Here is a 14,399-nt window from a genome sequence, read left to right on the forward strand (position 1 = left end):
GGTGAGGGTAAGGAACATAGGCATACCTTCTCTGTGAGATTCCAGTTTGAGCATGTTACTTACCAGATTCTTTTTTTCCCCTAAATTCTTTATTTCAACTATTTTTCACAATTTATACTAAGTAGTAGATTAAAAGATTAAGGTTTAGAGAATATCTTGTCTAGGCTCACAGGTAATGAGCCTCAGTTGTAGCCGACCAAAGTGTACCTTCAGCCTATTGCTGACACTCCTGAACTTGCCGTGGGAGGTGACTTAAACATTTATGTAGCTTATGTTCAGGGTTGAAATCAAAAGGAAGCTCCCTAAACTGCTTTACATTAAAATGATGCCAATCAACCTGCTGCCAGCCATCTCGCTGCTTTCCCTGCTGCTGACTACTATTACATTTATCTTATTTTGTTGCTGTAATTTGTAGGCAGGGTTTTCTGGAAACAGACCTTAGGAGACACCTGAGCTTCTCTTGCAAGATTGATTATAGGGTCAGAAATGAGAGAGATTTGGGGGGAGATTTATACTGAGCCGATTAAAGCTGTTAGTTTGGTCACAGATGTCTGCCAGAAGTCCAGGCTCCTGATTTTCCATTATTGGCACTTTGTGAATAAAGTGGGGGTGCAAAAGAGCCCTTTATACTGTCTTTGTGTAGGTTGCAATTTTAATATGTGTGTCCCAAGGATTCAGCAAAGAAATGCCAAGCCCTGCGCTGCCTGACTGCCAAGGCTGGGCCGCAGGACTAGCAGGAGAAATAAGTGGGCGTGTGGGTTGGCCCTGGACAGTGAAGGGAGAGGCTTCTCAGCCCAAAGCTCTCTGCCTTTCTTTGCCATAATCTGACATTTTATCATTACAAAGTAATTTTCTAAAAATTTATCTTTATTGTTGAAAGTATTATAGATGTCCCCTTTGTTTTTTCCCATTGACCCCTTCCACCCCACACACACCCCCTCCCAGGCCTTCACCAGACGCAAGGTAATTTTTTTGAATTGAAAGGAAAGGTATTTTAAAATGCAAATGCCTAACAATAAATAAATGCCTAACAACAAATGCCTAACACTAAAGCTATGTTGATAATATATAAGGCTTTTAGTAAGGCCATAGTCCTCTTGTGTTTAGAAAGTCAGAGATAATATTGAATTTTTGACTTTAACATTTTTTCCAGTTGCTCTTGTATTATTTTTCATAATCATATGGAAAGTTCCCTGGGTGTCATTTTCCAGGTCAATCCCGAGAGCCAAATATAAAGCTGTCAAACATGTGCGATTCTTTGCCCTTCATATTATGTTCTAGTTGACAGTTATGATTTTTATTTATTGTTCATGGGATTATGCCACATCAGACATTACAACATTCCAAAGATAGAGATAAGGCGAGTCGTCAGCCCACTGATTTATTGCTAGCTAGATTCCCATTCTTCCTAAGTCAAGAGCAACCACTGGCCTCCCTTCTTTAATTTGTGCTCTGACTGAAATAAAACATTTACTACAAACCATGTCCCCATCCTCCCACCCACTTTCCTGTGGCCTGACTTTCTAGAAAGAATGGGTACAGACCATTGGTGCTATCACTGCGAAAAGATTGCTAATCTCTGCGCTAGGCCTTGACTATGCTTGTCTAAGCTTTCATTCATTTTCCAACCACATAAATTTCCCCGCTCCAACTTTCAACACTCCCTTATATGTCTGTGTATGTAAATTTGCTCATTTTTAATGAGATAGGAGGTGTTTTTTTTAAAGCAAATAGCCTTAGTAGGAGGAGTAATAGTTATCAACTACATTTTGGTTTGAATTAACTCTCTGCAACACATCGCTAGGTGTCACTTTAAAAGTGTTGGCGGAGGGATTTTCCTTGGTTTTTAGACACTACGGCTCAATCTCACCTTGTAGGCAAATTCCCCACCTGCCCGTCACCCTGTGAGCTCATGCTTACCATTGTGTCTCCTGCATGTTGTACAGTGTCTGATGCATAGTTCTAGAAGAAATCTGGTGATAAATGGATGAATAAACTCCAACCATGACTAGAGCTGTATCAGGTGTCTATGCAGGCTAAAAATCGGCAGTGCTTTTTAATTTCACTTGAAAGTGCTATGTTCCTACTTCACTAGTAGTGGCCACGTACATTGTGCTTGTGTGTAAGGTCTGGGTAAGGACCATATTTCCAAATTATTCCCGAGCTGCTGCACAGCACCTTGGAGTTTGGTACTCAGACTATTGCTTCTGCTTAGAACAACTTTCCTCTTTTGTACCAAGCTGGGCTTTCCAGCACCAGCCCAGATATCTTTCCTTTGTGGAGACTCTCCTCAACAATTCCATGCCTGCTGCTTCAACCCAGAAGAACATTCCTCTGTTCTACTCTGGCCGGCTCAGACGTCTGTGTTTAACACGCATAATGTCTCGTTAGAATGAGAGCTTCTGTAGAGTCAGATAACTGGATTGCTGACATTTGTGTCCCTTGATCTTCATATTTGTACTTAATAAGTGCTTGTGAAATGCTTGCATGAATGAGCGGAAGGGAGACAAGGAGAGAAGGAGGGAGGCAGGGAGGAAGAAAGAAGGATCCAGTAAACATCTCCCTTGGCAATTAGCAGAGAGCAGGGCTCTGAGGCAGGTGGCATTAGTGGGAAAGAGGGTGAGAGGCAACAGTTCAGAGTTTGGGGGACCATATTGTGTGCCCGTGCTATGCGCGGGTTGTGGGAGAAGCATCAGAGTCAACTAAAGTGACAAAAAAAAGGGGGGTACAGAAAGAAGTTAAATTTGGTCCTAAAAGCAAGTTTTGCTAGTTAACAATTTGCCTGTCATTTGCCCAACTCAGAAAACAAAACAAACAAAACAAAAAAACAATAATTGCATAATCCTTAATAGTTAAAAAAAATGTTATTAGGGAAAACGACATAAGGCTTCCATGCTAGATAGCTACATGTACATTATTTAACAAAACCATTTCCAAGGTTCTTATGTATATAGTCCTGTCTATTCAAAATCACTGTTTTGGAAAAAATAAGTTCTATGTAGAGGTGCCTATTCAGGCTAATAGAAAGCATGTAGTTTTGTGGGTTTAAGTAACTCTTAACTCTATTATTCTAGATAATGTGTTCTTCGCTTAGTTACCTACATTCTTATCTCCTCTATGCATGTCAATTTTGACAATTATGATTACAGAAGGTAATAATCACTATAGAAACTGTGTTCTATAAATAGACATTTAATTACCATTGCTAGTTACTTATCTATACTAGCTATCCTGAATAAATCCATTTGTCATCATTTTCTGTTTGATGAATACTGTAAAAAAATGTACTTAGTGGCAACCTTCAACAAAAACCAGTCCATTTAGTTGCTCTCTAGAGTAATAATTATATTTTCTGGCATTCTATGTGCTTTCTTTGGTGATGCTCCAGGGAAAGCATTCTATAAGCATCAACTAATGAATCAATAAGCATAAGAACCTAAACTACACAGGATTGTTCTAGAATATATGGCACTTTGAGCCATACAAAACAATTATATGCCCTGTTATCAACAGAAGATATTGTATCTAGGGAGAAGACTAATACAGCTGACACATTTAGGCAGTCCAATACTTAAGTCCTTATAAAAATATTTTTTTAATTTTTCCTCTAATATATTAAGAAATATCAGTAATTTGTGTTCTAAGCCTTTAAATTAAATAGAAAGGCCCACATCTTTTTTTATTTATAAGCGAACATTTATTTGGTTAATCACAGATGTATAAAAAGTAGTTCCTAGAAGAAATGGGTTTAGAAAACAAGTAATAGAGGTAAAGAAAGGGCCCCAGGAGCTTGGGAGTGAGAAGGGAGAAGGGAGAAGGGACAGGCACAGGCGTGCTTGCGGGAGGCAGAGCACATTGGGTCCTCCATCCTACGTGTTCGAAGGATGAAGCTTTTTAGGGAAGGTCCCAGGAGAAGATCTCAATAGAATATTCAGCAGTTTTCCAGGTGTGTCCTTTCAGGGTTGTGGTCTCCACGGATTGGTTGGCACCAGGGCAGGGTCATTATTCAATGTAGCTGGTCCTGAGGTCAGCCATGGGGGTCACTGGCTTGGTTTTGCTGCTTTTCTGGACCTGGAGCTTCCCATCCTGACTGGCCAAGTCAGGGTGTGGGGTGCAGCTGAATGCTGGGGCCGGCTGCCAGTCATCCTCCGGCAGCGGTTGGCTTCCACCGTGCTGCAGCATCTGAGGGCCTCGGGCCTCCTTGTCGGAGCCCCCACTCGCCACGCTCCCCATCACGAGGAACAGCCACTGCCTGAGCCTGGCCGGTGGCTGTGGCCCACCTCTGCAGCTGAGTGAGGCTGTGGCTGTGCATCTCACACCATGAAGGTCTGCATGGAGGTGGCCTGCAAGCCCAAGAAGGAACTCAGGAAGTACCAGCATCGGAAAGGGCCACATCTTAATAGAGTTTCCGTTTTTTTTATTTTATAGTCCATCAAGAAACATAAAGTAGAAGAGCCAAAACGATTTTCTGAAGTATTCAAGTACATATGCACGAGAAAATGTCTTGGTGAATCACTTCCATTTGAGAGTTTTGACTGCAGTTTGCCCAGGGTGAGGCCTAAATGTGAGCGGACTGGCTGAGGGGAGTGGGCAGGTAATTAGCCGATCTCCTATCAAGTCCTCTATATCTTCTATGACTGCACTAGGTGTCGTAAAGCCATTTTTCTGGGACTGATTAAACCTCAGGAGAGAAGTGGGTTTGTTTGGAAAGCCTGCATTTCGGAGCGGTCCTCCCAGAGAACACGATCGCCCTCTAGGCTGCATTGACTAGCTGAGTTTTGTGACGCAACCCTGGCCACCTCGCCACCGGGGCGTAAGAGGGAAAGGGGCCGGATTCCCCCGCGGTGGGAGGACTCTCTGGACCAAAGAAAGAAGCTGGCGACGGGAAGGAAGAAACTGATCCAGCGCTTCCATAGCGGCCACGGGGCAGCCGAAAGCCTGCGCCGTTCACAGGCGCCTCGCAGTTCCCTGGCCTCCCGCCCCCCCTGCTCCGCACGCCCGCCGCCCGTGTGTCACCTTCCTGTTCGGAAGTCTTAGTAGGTTGCCGGGACAGAACAGGGGGCGCCTGCTCCACCCGTCAGGTATCCGGTTGGAAGGAAAACCAGTCTCAACAACTTGATTCTCTCCCTTAAATGATAAGTTTAGCAGACCACTCGTCTCCAACGGCTGAACGTTAGGGTGGGAGGCGGGGGAGACACTTCAGACGTCCCTGTTCTGTTCCAGCCACAAATCATATGGCGGTGCCTTTTCTCCATTCCACTTCAGAGTCCCCTGACTTACATTCCATCTTCTTCCTGGAATGCATGCTGGAGCGCCAGGGCTTCTTTGAGAAAATGAACCCTATGCATACGTTTTCATTTTCTGGACTGATTTGTGATGATAATCAGTCAAGTTACATTTTGTGTGTGTGTGTGTGTGTGTCTTGCTGAGGGTGTAATAAACCCAGGACGCTGAAGACTGTAATTTTCTGAGTGATGTTGCAATGGAGGGAATAAATGGCCCTGTGCTGAACTTTGCAGCTTGCTCCCTTCCTGTATGTAAATTGCCTTTATATAAAGTGGGGCTGATAACACAGCAGGGACGGGCGCCTCTGGCTCCTGGTGCTCCCCTGTCATCTGCAGCCTCCAGCCTTATCAGGCACACTGCAGGAGGCTGCTCCAGCCCTAACTGAGCGCTACCTACCTCCAGCCCCCAGAAAGTAACCTCCAGCCTTCATATCCTAGGCAACCTGAAGAATGAAATAGGAGACTGTAAAATCCCCTTTGAAAGGTTCGTCTGCTTTTGTTACTGTAATCTGGACGGCGTGGATAAAACAAAGATGCTACAAGAGGATTTGGAGTTACTTGGCTTGGGGGAGGCCCAGGAGGTGGTACTTAGGGGAGAGTCTCTGAAGGAAGGTTTCTTAATTTTTATTTTTATTTTTTTTAAGCAAGCAAGCAAAATCTTTGTGCAGGCTGCTGTTTCTAGGCAGTCTTTGCAAAATTTGCATCTCAAAGGGGGAAGGAATGGTGTGGGATCGGGGCTGGGTTGAGCTAGGGCTAGGCTAATTGAAGTGGTACTTGGGGGGGGGGGGGTATTGGCAGTAACAAATCATACTATATGAAGGATGCATGCAAGATGAAGCAGTAATGGCTCAGTGACTGTGATTTGGAGTTTCCTAAACCTGGCTTTAGATTGGAGCATCAATTTCAGGCAATAGTGCTTTTTTTTAAGAGTGGATGCTGAGCCAAATTCCTCAGCCCGTCTCCAGGAGAAAGGATGTGTGTTCCCTTCTCCCAGTGCAGGGCTGTGGTAACTGAGCAAACCAAGAAGCAGTTGAGGCCACAGATCATATTAGGGCAAATGAGGTGGTTGTGCTGCCTGCAAAGCGAAGCCCTACCCAAGACCAAAGAAAACCCTCTCCCATGCTATTCTTGGTTTGACAGCTGGTATTTCGGAGTGTCTGACCTAGCAAGCAGGCAACTCTGAAATGGCAGGGCCCTTGGCAGCAAGGGGTCATGGCAGGGCAGCCACCGCAGACAGCACCAGCGAAGCACCAGGTACCCGGGCCCTGCAAATCTTGGTAACTTGCAGAGCCTCCTCTTCGCTCCGGGCCAGGTGGCGGCCCTGGCGGCGCCCCAGCCGACTCTGGCGCGACTGCTCGCGCCGGCGGTCAGACTGCAAGTCCAGGTACCTCCCTGCGGCGGGGTGACAGGAAGGCACCGCGCAGATGCTGCGCAGAGCTTCCCTCTCTCCTATGCTTTCTGGAGCCGAGGCTCCCGGCTAGTCTTTCAGGAGCTAACGGTTCCCAGTTTATCTGGGACTCGAGAGAAAGAGCCAGGTGGTACAACTAAGAAAACCGTGCGCCAGCGCTTGAAGTAACCTGGGGGAGAAGGGGACCAACTCAGGGAATTTACGACAATGGGATGTGACCTTGCCTAGTTTTCAGGTGCGAGAGCGGGAGAGCCGGGCGAGCCCACGATGCCCCCGCGTGTACATCCCGCGCCGCCCTCGCTGTCCCGGGGTCACGCCAGGTCGGTGCCCTGCGCGGAGCCGCTGCCCCCTAACTTGCCACTTCCTCACGTGTCCTGGGCATGGCGGGGATTAAACATGCAAGGGGGAAAATTACATGCGGAACGGACAGAATGTTCTCAGAGATTACTTTAGGGGGGAAAAAGTGAAATGCCGATTGTACTTTTTTTTTTTCCTTTTAGTGCAGAGACGAGTTTTATTTCCGCCCCCTCCCCTGCACATTCCTGACCTCTCCCTCCCCCCTTCCCGCTTTCTTTCCTTCCTTCCTCCTCGTCCAAGTTCTGGGATTTTTTCAGCCTTGCTCGGCTTGGGCCAAAAGCACAAAAAAGGCGTTTTCGGAAGCGGCCCGGCCGTGCACAAGGGCCATTTGTTTGTTTTGGGTCTGGGGCAGGAAATCTTGCCGGGCCTGAGTCACGGCGGCTCCTTCAAGGAAACGTCAGTGTTCTCCGGTCGCCCTCGCCGGCTGCGCGCCCGGCCGCCGCTTTCCATGGGGGAGATGCAGGGCGCGCTGGCCCGGGCCCGTCTCGAGTCCCTGCTCCGGCCCCGCCACAAAAAGAGGGCCGAGGCGCAGAAAAGGAGCGAGTCCTTCCTCCTGACCGGACTGGGTAAGCGCCGCCGCGGCCCGCGGGGACCCGTCCCTCCCCGACTAGTGGCTTTGGCTCCAGCGCGCGGGGCTGCTGTTGGTGATGCTGCGGGTGCGGGTGGAGGGATGGGGACGGCGGGAGCGGGGAGAACCAGCCGGGCGCCTGGCCCCTCGCCGACCGCGGAGATAAGGGCGCGCGGGGCCGCCCTCCCCCGGCGCGGCCACCCTGTGCCCGAGAGATAACCCTGCTGCTGGCGTGCGGCCGCCGGGAGAGGGCAGACGAGGCTGCCGCGTGCGTCTGGGGAGAGGGTCGGCGCCTGGGCCGGGGTGAATCCGAGATGAGGGTCTGATAAGCCAGAGCGGGCACAAAGCCACCCGGGGGCCGCGCACCGGGCGGAAAGCGCCTGGGAGCCGCGACTGATGTTCTGGCTGGCGGAGTCAGGGAGGGTGGAAAATTACCCCAGGCGCTCCCCCTGCTCCCCCCTCCCACCCTCCTGCGCCGGCGGTTTCCCTCTCTCGGGCCCCGGAGCGAAAGAGGTAGATAACCGCCTCGCGCCGGGCCCTCCCCCGACGGCCCCGGAGGCCCCGGCGGCCGGCGCCCAGCACCCCCGACCCGGCTCGCCCTCCCGCCAGGGCGGAACCGCTTGCCGCCTGGCCGCCTAGCCGCCTGCAGAGCCGCGGGGCCGCCGGGGCCGGGGGCGGGGCCGGGGGCGGGGCCGGGGGCGGGGCCTGGCGGCGAGACCGCCTCCCTGTGGCGCGGGCCCCGCCCCCGCGGAGGCGCAGTGCTTATAAGAGCGGCGGCTCGGCCGGAGCGAGCTGTCGGTTCTGCCGGTCCCTTCGCCACCGCTTCTCTGCGCCGCCTCGGTGTCTTCTTGTCCCCACTTTGCGGCGATGACAGTGAAAACCGAGGCTGCTAGGGGCACCCTCACTTACTCCAGAATGAGGGGAATGGTAGCAATTCTCATCGGTGAGTGCCGGAATCACTGGATTTCTAACCTAGGATCTGCCAAGTGGAAATTTTTTGAAGATCCCGCATCAGATTAGTGCGGGTGGCGTCGGTTGTTACCAAACCATCTAAACGTTTATTTCTCTTTAATTTGCAGCTTTCATGAAGCAGAGGAGGATGGGCCTGAACGACTTTATTCAGAAGATTGCCAATAACTCCTATGCATGCAAACAGTAAGTTGGGGGAATTTGGGGCACACAAAAATTAGTATAGTGTCAGTTCACCAGCACGAAGACATTCTCATCACTGTGTTGATCAGGAAACCTAAGACTTCCCCGGGGATGGGGATCCCCTTTCAAGTTCTAATTTACTTATAACATTTTAAACATTAAATTAATTTGTGGATTTGGCTTGTTCTAAAGCTGTAAGATAAAATTTTCGTGTTTGCCTAATTCACCTCTGTCTCCATGAAGAACAACCCTCATCTCTTTATTTAACTGGGTTTATTATTTTCTTTGGCTCATTTCTTTAACTGAGTAATTTATTTGGGTGTCTAGTTTAAACTGAATTCTCCGGGAAAGTTTGAGCCAGAAACTCACTATTTGTGCTGGTGCGCCCCTTTGTGGTGAGTTAGGAGGTTCTAAGTTGTTCTTTTTTTTTTTTTGTAGCCCTGAAGTTCAGTCCATTTTGAAAATCTCCCAACCTCAGGAGCCTGAGCTTATGAATGCCAACCCTTCTCCTCCAGTAAGTATTCTCCATTTGTAACGTCTGTGGAGGAATCTTGTAAATGAGTCAGCATTCCTACATTGATGAATTAAAATGGCATTTCTAGAAATTAGTATTAAGGCAGGAATGCCTCTTTAGTTCACGCGTAACAAGTGACATAAGCACTTAAGAACTGAGTCAGTGGAGTATTTTAAATGGCATATTTCATAAAAGATTTATCTGCTGACAATAATAACATTGTGTAATTTCCATACTCTAGTTTGAGAAATTAACATGAATGAAAAGTAGTTTTGAGTGTTTGTAGATGTACGGGGACTTGCTTTGGTCATTTGCAGATGTAACATCTTTGACAGTGCCTATGCTTTATTAGCGATGTCTTCCTTTGAAACCAAGATATTAAAAGAAAGCATTTTATTTTTCAGCCAAGTCCTTCTCAGCAAATCAACCTTGGTCCATCATCCAATCCTCATGCTAAACCATCTGACTTCCACTTCTTGAAAGTGATCGGAAAGGGCAGTTTTGGAAAGGTAATTTCAAATCTGACGTCCCCATTACCTAGATAGCCGTCCCTGCACTGATTTTACATTCTCCCTGGATGCAGATGGCAAAATGATTTTTTAATTGACATTTCAGGTTCTTCTAGCAAGACACAAAGCAGAAGAAGCATTCTACGCAGTCAAAGTTTTACAGAAGAAAGCGATCCTGAAAAAGAAGGAGGTACGGGAAGGGCTTGATGGGTTGCGCGGTTGGAGGTAGACTTTCATTGAGCAGTTTCACCTTGGAATTTCGGTGCCACATGGAAATTTGCCACTAAATCTTGATTGCCCTTTTCCTAGGAAAAGCATATTATGTCGGAGCGGAATGTTCTACTGAAGAATGTGAAGCACCCTTTCCTGGTGGGCCTTCACTTCTCTTTCCAGACTGCTGACAAATTGTACTTTGTCCTCGACTACATTAATGGTGGAGAGGTGAGCGGAGGGAAGATGAGCTTAACTTGTCTGTGCACAATTTTTTAAAAGATGCGTAGGGGAGGAAAGTTACCAGAATTAGCATTTCCTTGAACCATCCAGGTTTCAAATAGTTAATAAGTAGACTATTTAGGGCCACTTCCTGCAATTGTTCTCTTCAGCTATATATGTCGAGACTAATTAAATGCATTGTTATCGGGCTTTGGCAAGCGCAGACTGACTTTGTTCTGTCTCCCGCAGTTGTTCTACCATCTCCAGAGGGAGCGCTGCTTCCTGGAACCGCGGGCCCGTTTCTATGCTGCTGAAATAGCCAGTGCCTTGGGTTACCTGCACTCTATGAACATCGTCTATAGGTGAGCCGAAGTTCTCTGAAGGCAGCCTTCATGGGTATAAGGGAGACACAGAAGGCCTAGCCTTGGACAGGGCCTTAAAATAATGTGTTTATGTACAACTTGGTCACCTAAAACCAGATCTCCCCCAGCATGTGAGCTGTCTTGACTCCGGGCCACCAGGGAATTAGCCAACTAGGATTGGACCTAATCCAGGATAGATTAGCAGAACAAGGACTCCCTTTTTTTATTCATGATACAACTGCAGTGAATGTAAAATGCCTTAATACCCCTAACAATTCGCTTCACTGAGGATTTCCTATGGAGTGAAATTAACTTGTGCAACTACTTTCCTGTTCATTTCTTTACAGAGACTTAAAACCAGAGAATATTCTGCTGGACTCCCAGGGACACATTGTCCTTACTGACTTCGGGCTCTGCAAGGAGAACATCGAACACAACGGCACGACATCCACCTTCTGTGGCACACCTGAGGTAGGAGCATCCTCGATTTGCTGCCTGGCCTGCCCCCTCCTTCCCAGAGAGAAAGTGCAGTAATGCTTTTAACCACAGAAAGAGTCAACTGTTCTCTGAGATTTCTTAGTCCAATTCAGTGCAAGTAAAATACACTTGCTGTTTGAAGCAGCATGAGATGTTCCAAGACCGTATGCTGCTTTAATGAAAACTAGATGTTTGCAAGATCCAGGTCAAAAAAGATTTCTAAATCCCCGAGTAAGATACTGTTGGGTGGCCAGTCAGCTTTAAAGTCCAGTAGTTTTATCAGGAAGCCATCTAAAGAAATAGATTCTCCAAGTGGATCCAGGGTCTCTCAGCTCTTTCAAAGCGCATGCTTGGCCTTGGGATTGCCTGGTTTCACTGGCTCTAAACTCTCTTCTCCTGATCTGTCTTTCAGTATCTCGCACCCGAGGTGCTTCATAAGCAGCCATACGACAGGACTGTGGACTGGTGGTGCCTGGGGGCCGTCTTATATGAGATGCTCTATGGCCTGGTGAGTAGCACATTGAGAATCATGGAATATTGCCCCGGTAGATAATGCTCCCTAGAGTGTAGTCTTCTTACAATCCAGACTCTTCTGGGCACATAGGCCCCATTGCAGACCTGCTCATTGTGTCTTGCCCTTTATCAGTAAGCTTATCAAATGCCGGTAAGAGGCATATTGGTTATTTTATAAGTGTTTGAGGGTGAACTCTTACCTAGTAGATTTTTCTTTTGTAAATTCACATTTTAGTAGATATGACCACACTTAACCTATGTGAGAGTGACAAACATGACTTTATCAGCGTCTGTCCCCTGGTACGAGTTGCCAAAGAGACACTTAAAAATCCAAGGCCAACAAATATCAAGAAAAAGACATTGTCCAATCCAAGTTCATATATATTGCAGCTTAAAAATCTTTTTCTCTACTTGATAATATGTGCTGTACAAAGCTTCCAGGGAAATATTAAGTGATTGTCTCCCTTCTCTCAGCCTCCTTTTTACAGCCGAAACACAGCTGAGATGTACGACAACATTCTGAACAAGCCCCTCCAGTTGAAGCCAAATATCACAAATTCTGCAAGACACCTCCTGGAGGGCCTCCTGCAGAAGGACCGGACAAAGCGGCTGGGTGCCAAGGACGACTTTGTGAGTGCTGCTTCCTGTTCTCCTGGTTGGCTGGGAAGTGCCCTTCTCGAATGCCGCCTGTTTAAATTAACCTGGTGTTTCTTCTCAACAGATGGAGATTAAGAACCATGTCTTCTTCTCTGTAATTAACTGGGATGATCTCATTAATAAGAAGGTTACTCCTCCTTTTAACCCAAATGTGGTGAGTATCTGTCTTCTAAATATAGGGGGGGCCCAAAGGTCATTTCTTTAAAGTCCGATTTGGTGGTGGTGGTGGTGGAGAGGGAGGGCCCTCAAGGAATAAATTGGCAGATATTTTATTCATGGACCATTATTTTACCTACAGAAAAAGTAGAATATTTGTCCCAACCAAGCTCACGGGATTTTTTTCAACACACTTATCAATTAAAGTACCCAAAAAAAGGGTAACATTATCCTCATCATTTAAACTCTGCGTGGCCTCTGGGGGTTGTACTTGAAATGGGTGATTATTATGGGAGTTTCCGTATTGTGCCCTAAAGACTTGAGCACCAGAATTTGAAGCCTAAATAAGGATTTCCCAGCCCTGCATCCAGTGTGAATTCATAACCCTGAATGTGGTTTGCCCTTCCTGCTGCAGAGTGGACCCAGCGACCTGCGGCACTTCGACCCCGAGTTTACTGAAGAGCCCGTCCCCAACTCCATCGGCCGGTCCCCCGACAGCATCCTCCTCACCGCCAGCGTCAAGGAGGCCGCCGAGGCCTTCCTGGGCTTTTCCTATGCACCTCCCGTGGACTCCTTCCTCTGAACAGTCGGAGGGTGGGTTCTGGAGGGTTTGCTGTGGGTTTTGCAATGTTTTCGTTAGCCTCTTGGCGGAGCCGCCGACTGGCAGGACCTCTTCACAGAGAATTTGCACATCTCCGGGAGTTTGTGCACCTTGGCGATCTTACTGCACACTGTTTGCTGGAAGCTTTTCGAAGAGCACATCCTCTCCTCTCAGTGAGCTCACGAGGTTTTCATTCTTATTCTTCCTTCCAACGTGGTGCTATCTGAAATTCGCGTCCGCGTGCCGCCACAGCCGGGCGCAGCGGTCCTGGCAGAAGGACGCTGCCCTAAGGGGGGTCTCACCTGTGAGGGTCTGTCTGGGCTGTGACAACGAATCTTACGACATGTGCCTTTTCTGATGAGATTGTGTTCGCTCCAAAGCTTTCCCTAGCGCAGCGTTTCAGTTCTTTCTTCTTCCTCGTGGATTGCTGTGCGAACAGTGGTCTGAGTGTGGTATGCCTGAGCACAGATGGATTTAGTTATAAGCATCAATGTGACACTTGCAGGACACTACAATGTGGGACATTGTTTGTTTCTTCCATATTTGGAAGATAAATTTATGCGTAGACTGTTTTGTTTTTTTTTTGTAAGATATAGTTAATTAAAATTTATTGAAATGGTCTTGCAATGACTTGTATCCAGATGCTTAAGGAAAGCATTGCTGCTACAGATATTTCTATTTTTAGAAAGGGTTTTTATGGACCAATGCCCCAGTTGTCGGTCAAGCCTGGTGTTTTCATTGTTTAAAATGTCACCTGAAAATGGGCATTATTTATGGGGTATTTTTTTTTTTTTTGCATTCCTCGTAATTGTATGTATTGTATAAAGTCTGTACATTGGGTTATAACACTAGTATATTTAAACTTACAGGCTTATTTGTAATGTAAACCACCATTTTAATGTACTGTAATTAACATGGTTATAATATGTACAATTCTTCCCCCCTTCCCATCACACAACTTTTGTGTGTGTGTGATAAACCAGTTTTGGTTTGCAATAAAACCTTAAAAAGTATTTACATAAATTGTGTCATGCGTGTTCTTTTAATATAGTATTTTGGTCTGGCGGGGGGCGGGGGGCGAGGGGGAGCGGGCGGGGAGGGTTAGAGGACAATAATGGGTTCATTTAAAATCTAAAACCAGGGAAATGCTACTGTAATTGCTTTCAATAGCAGTAGCTACTGACCCCGGGGGAGTAGAGGGTGGTCTTAAATCCAATTTATATTCCAGGTCTTAGCATTTTATGAAGCCAGTTATTCATAAATCCATCCAAACAAATCCCTTTCAAGTTACCAGCCTCACAAGGACAGCCATGATGTAATGTTCCCTATATTTATTGCGTGCCCTATGACGTTGACAGCTGTTTGCTCGGACATTTAGCTTGTCTGAAGTAACAGGTAACGCTTTCAA

General features: G+C 47.1%; 1 protein-coding gene across 4 annotated transcripts in view; it reads left to right on the top strand.

The window, feature by feature from the left end:
- Nucleotides 1-14,004, top strand: part of SGK1 (serum/glucocorticoid regulated kinase 1) — a 105,973-nt gene extending 91,969 nt beyond the window's left edge. For 2 of the 4 annotated variants that reach the window (XM_054721990.1, XM_054721991.1), the window contains 11 exons: nucleotides 8,698-8,773; nucleotides 9,209-9,284; nucleotides 9,689-9,793; nucleotides 9,900-9,983; nucleotides 10,103-10,234; nucleotides 10,475-10,587; nucleotides 10,935-11,058; nucleotides 11,477-11,572; nucleotides 12,052-12,207; nucleotides 12,299-12,388; nucleotides 12,806-14,004. In XM_054721990.1, coding sequence (XP_054577965.1) covers nucleotides 8,698-8,773; nucleotides 9,209-9,284; nucleotides 9,689-9,793; nucleotides 9,900-9,983; nucleotides 10,103-10,234; nucleotides 10,475-10,587; nucleotides 10,935-11,058; nucleotides 11,477-11,572; nucleotides 12,052-12,207; nucleotides 12,299-12,388; nucleotides 12,806-12,973 — 1,220 coding nt within the window. In that variant the 3' untranslated portion in view covers nucleotides 12,974-14,004. Of the gene's footprint in view, nucleotides 1-7,463; nucleotides 7,617-8,396; nucleotides 8,562-8,697; nucleotides 8,774-9,208; nucleotides 9,285-9,688; nucleotides 9,794-9,899; nucleotides 9,984-10,102; nucleotides 10,235-10,474; nucleotides 10,588-10,934; nucleotides 11,059-11,476; nucleotides 11,573-12,051; nucleotides 12,208-12,298; nucleotides 12,389-12,805 lie in introns of those variants that run through there. The other 2 variants (XM_008162254.3, XM_008162262.3) reach the window with 2 other exon arrangements.
- Nucleotides 14,005-14,399: the final 395 nt, after the last annotated feature.

Source organism: Eptesicus fuscus, chromosome 10 (assembly GCF_027574615.1).
Source record: "Eptesicus fuscus isolate TK198812 chromosome 10, DD_ASM_mEF_20220401, whole genome shotgun sequence".
NCBI classification, from domain to species: Eukaryota; Metazoa; Chordata; class Mammalia; order Chiroptera; family Vespertilionidae; genus Eptesicus; species Eptesicus fuscus.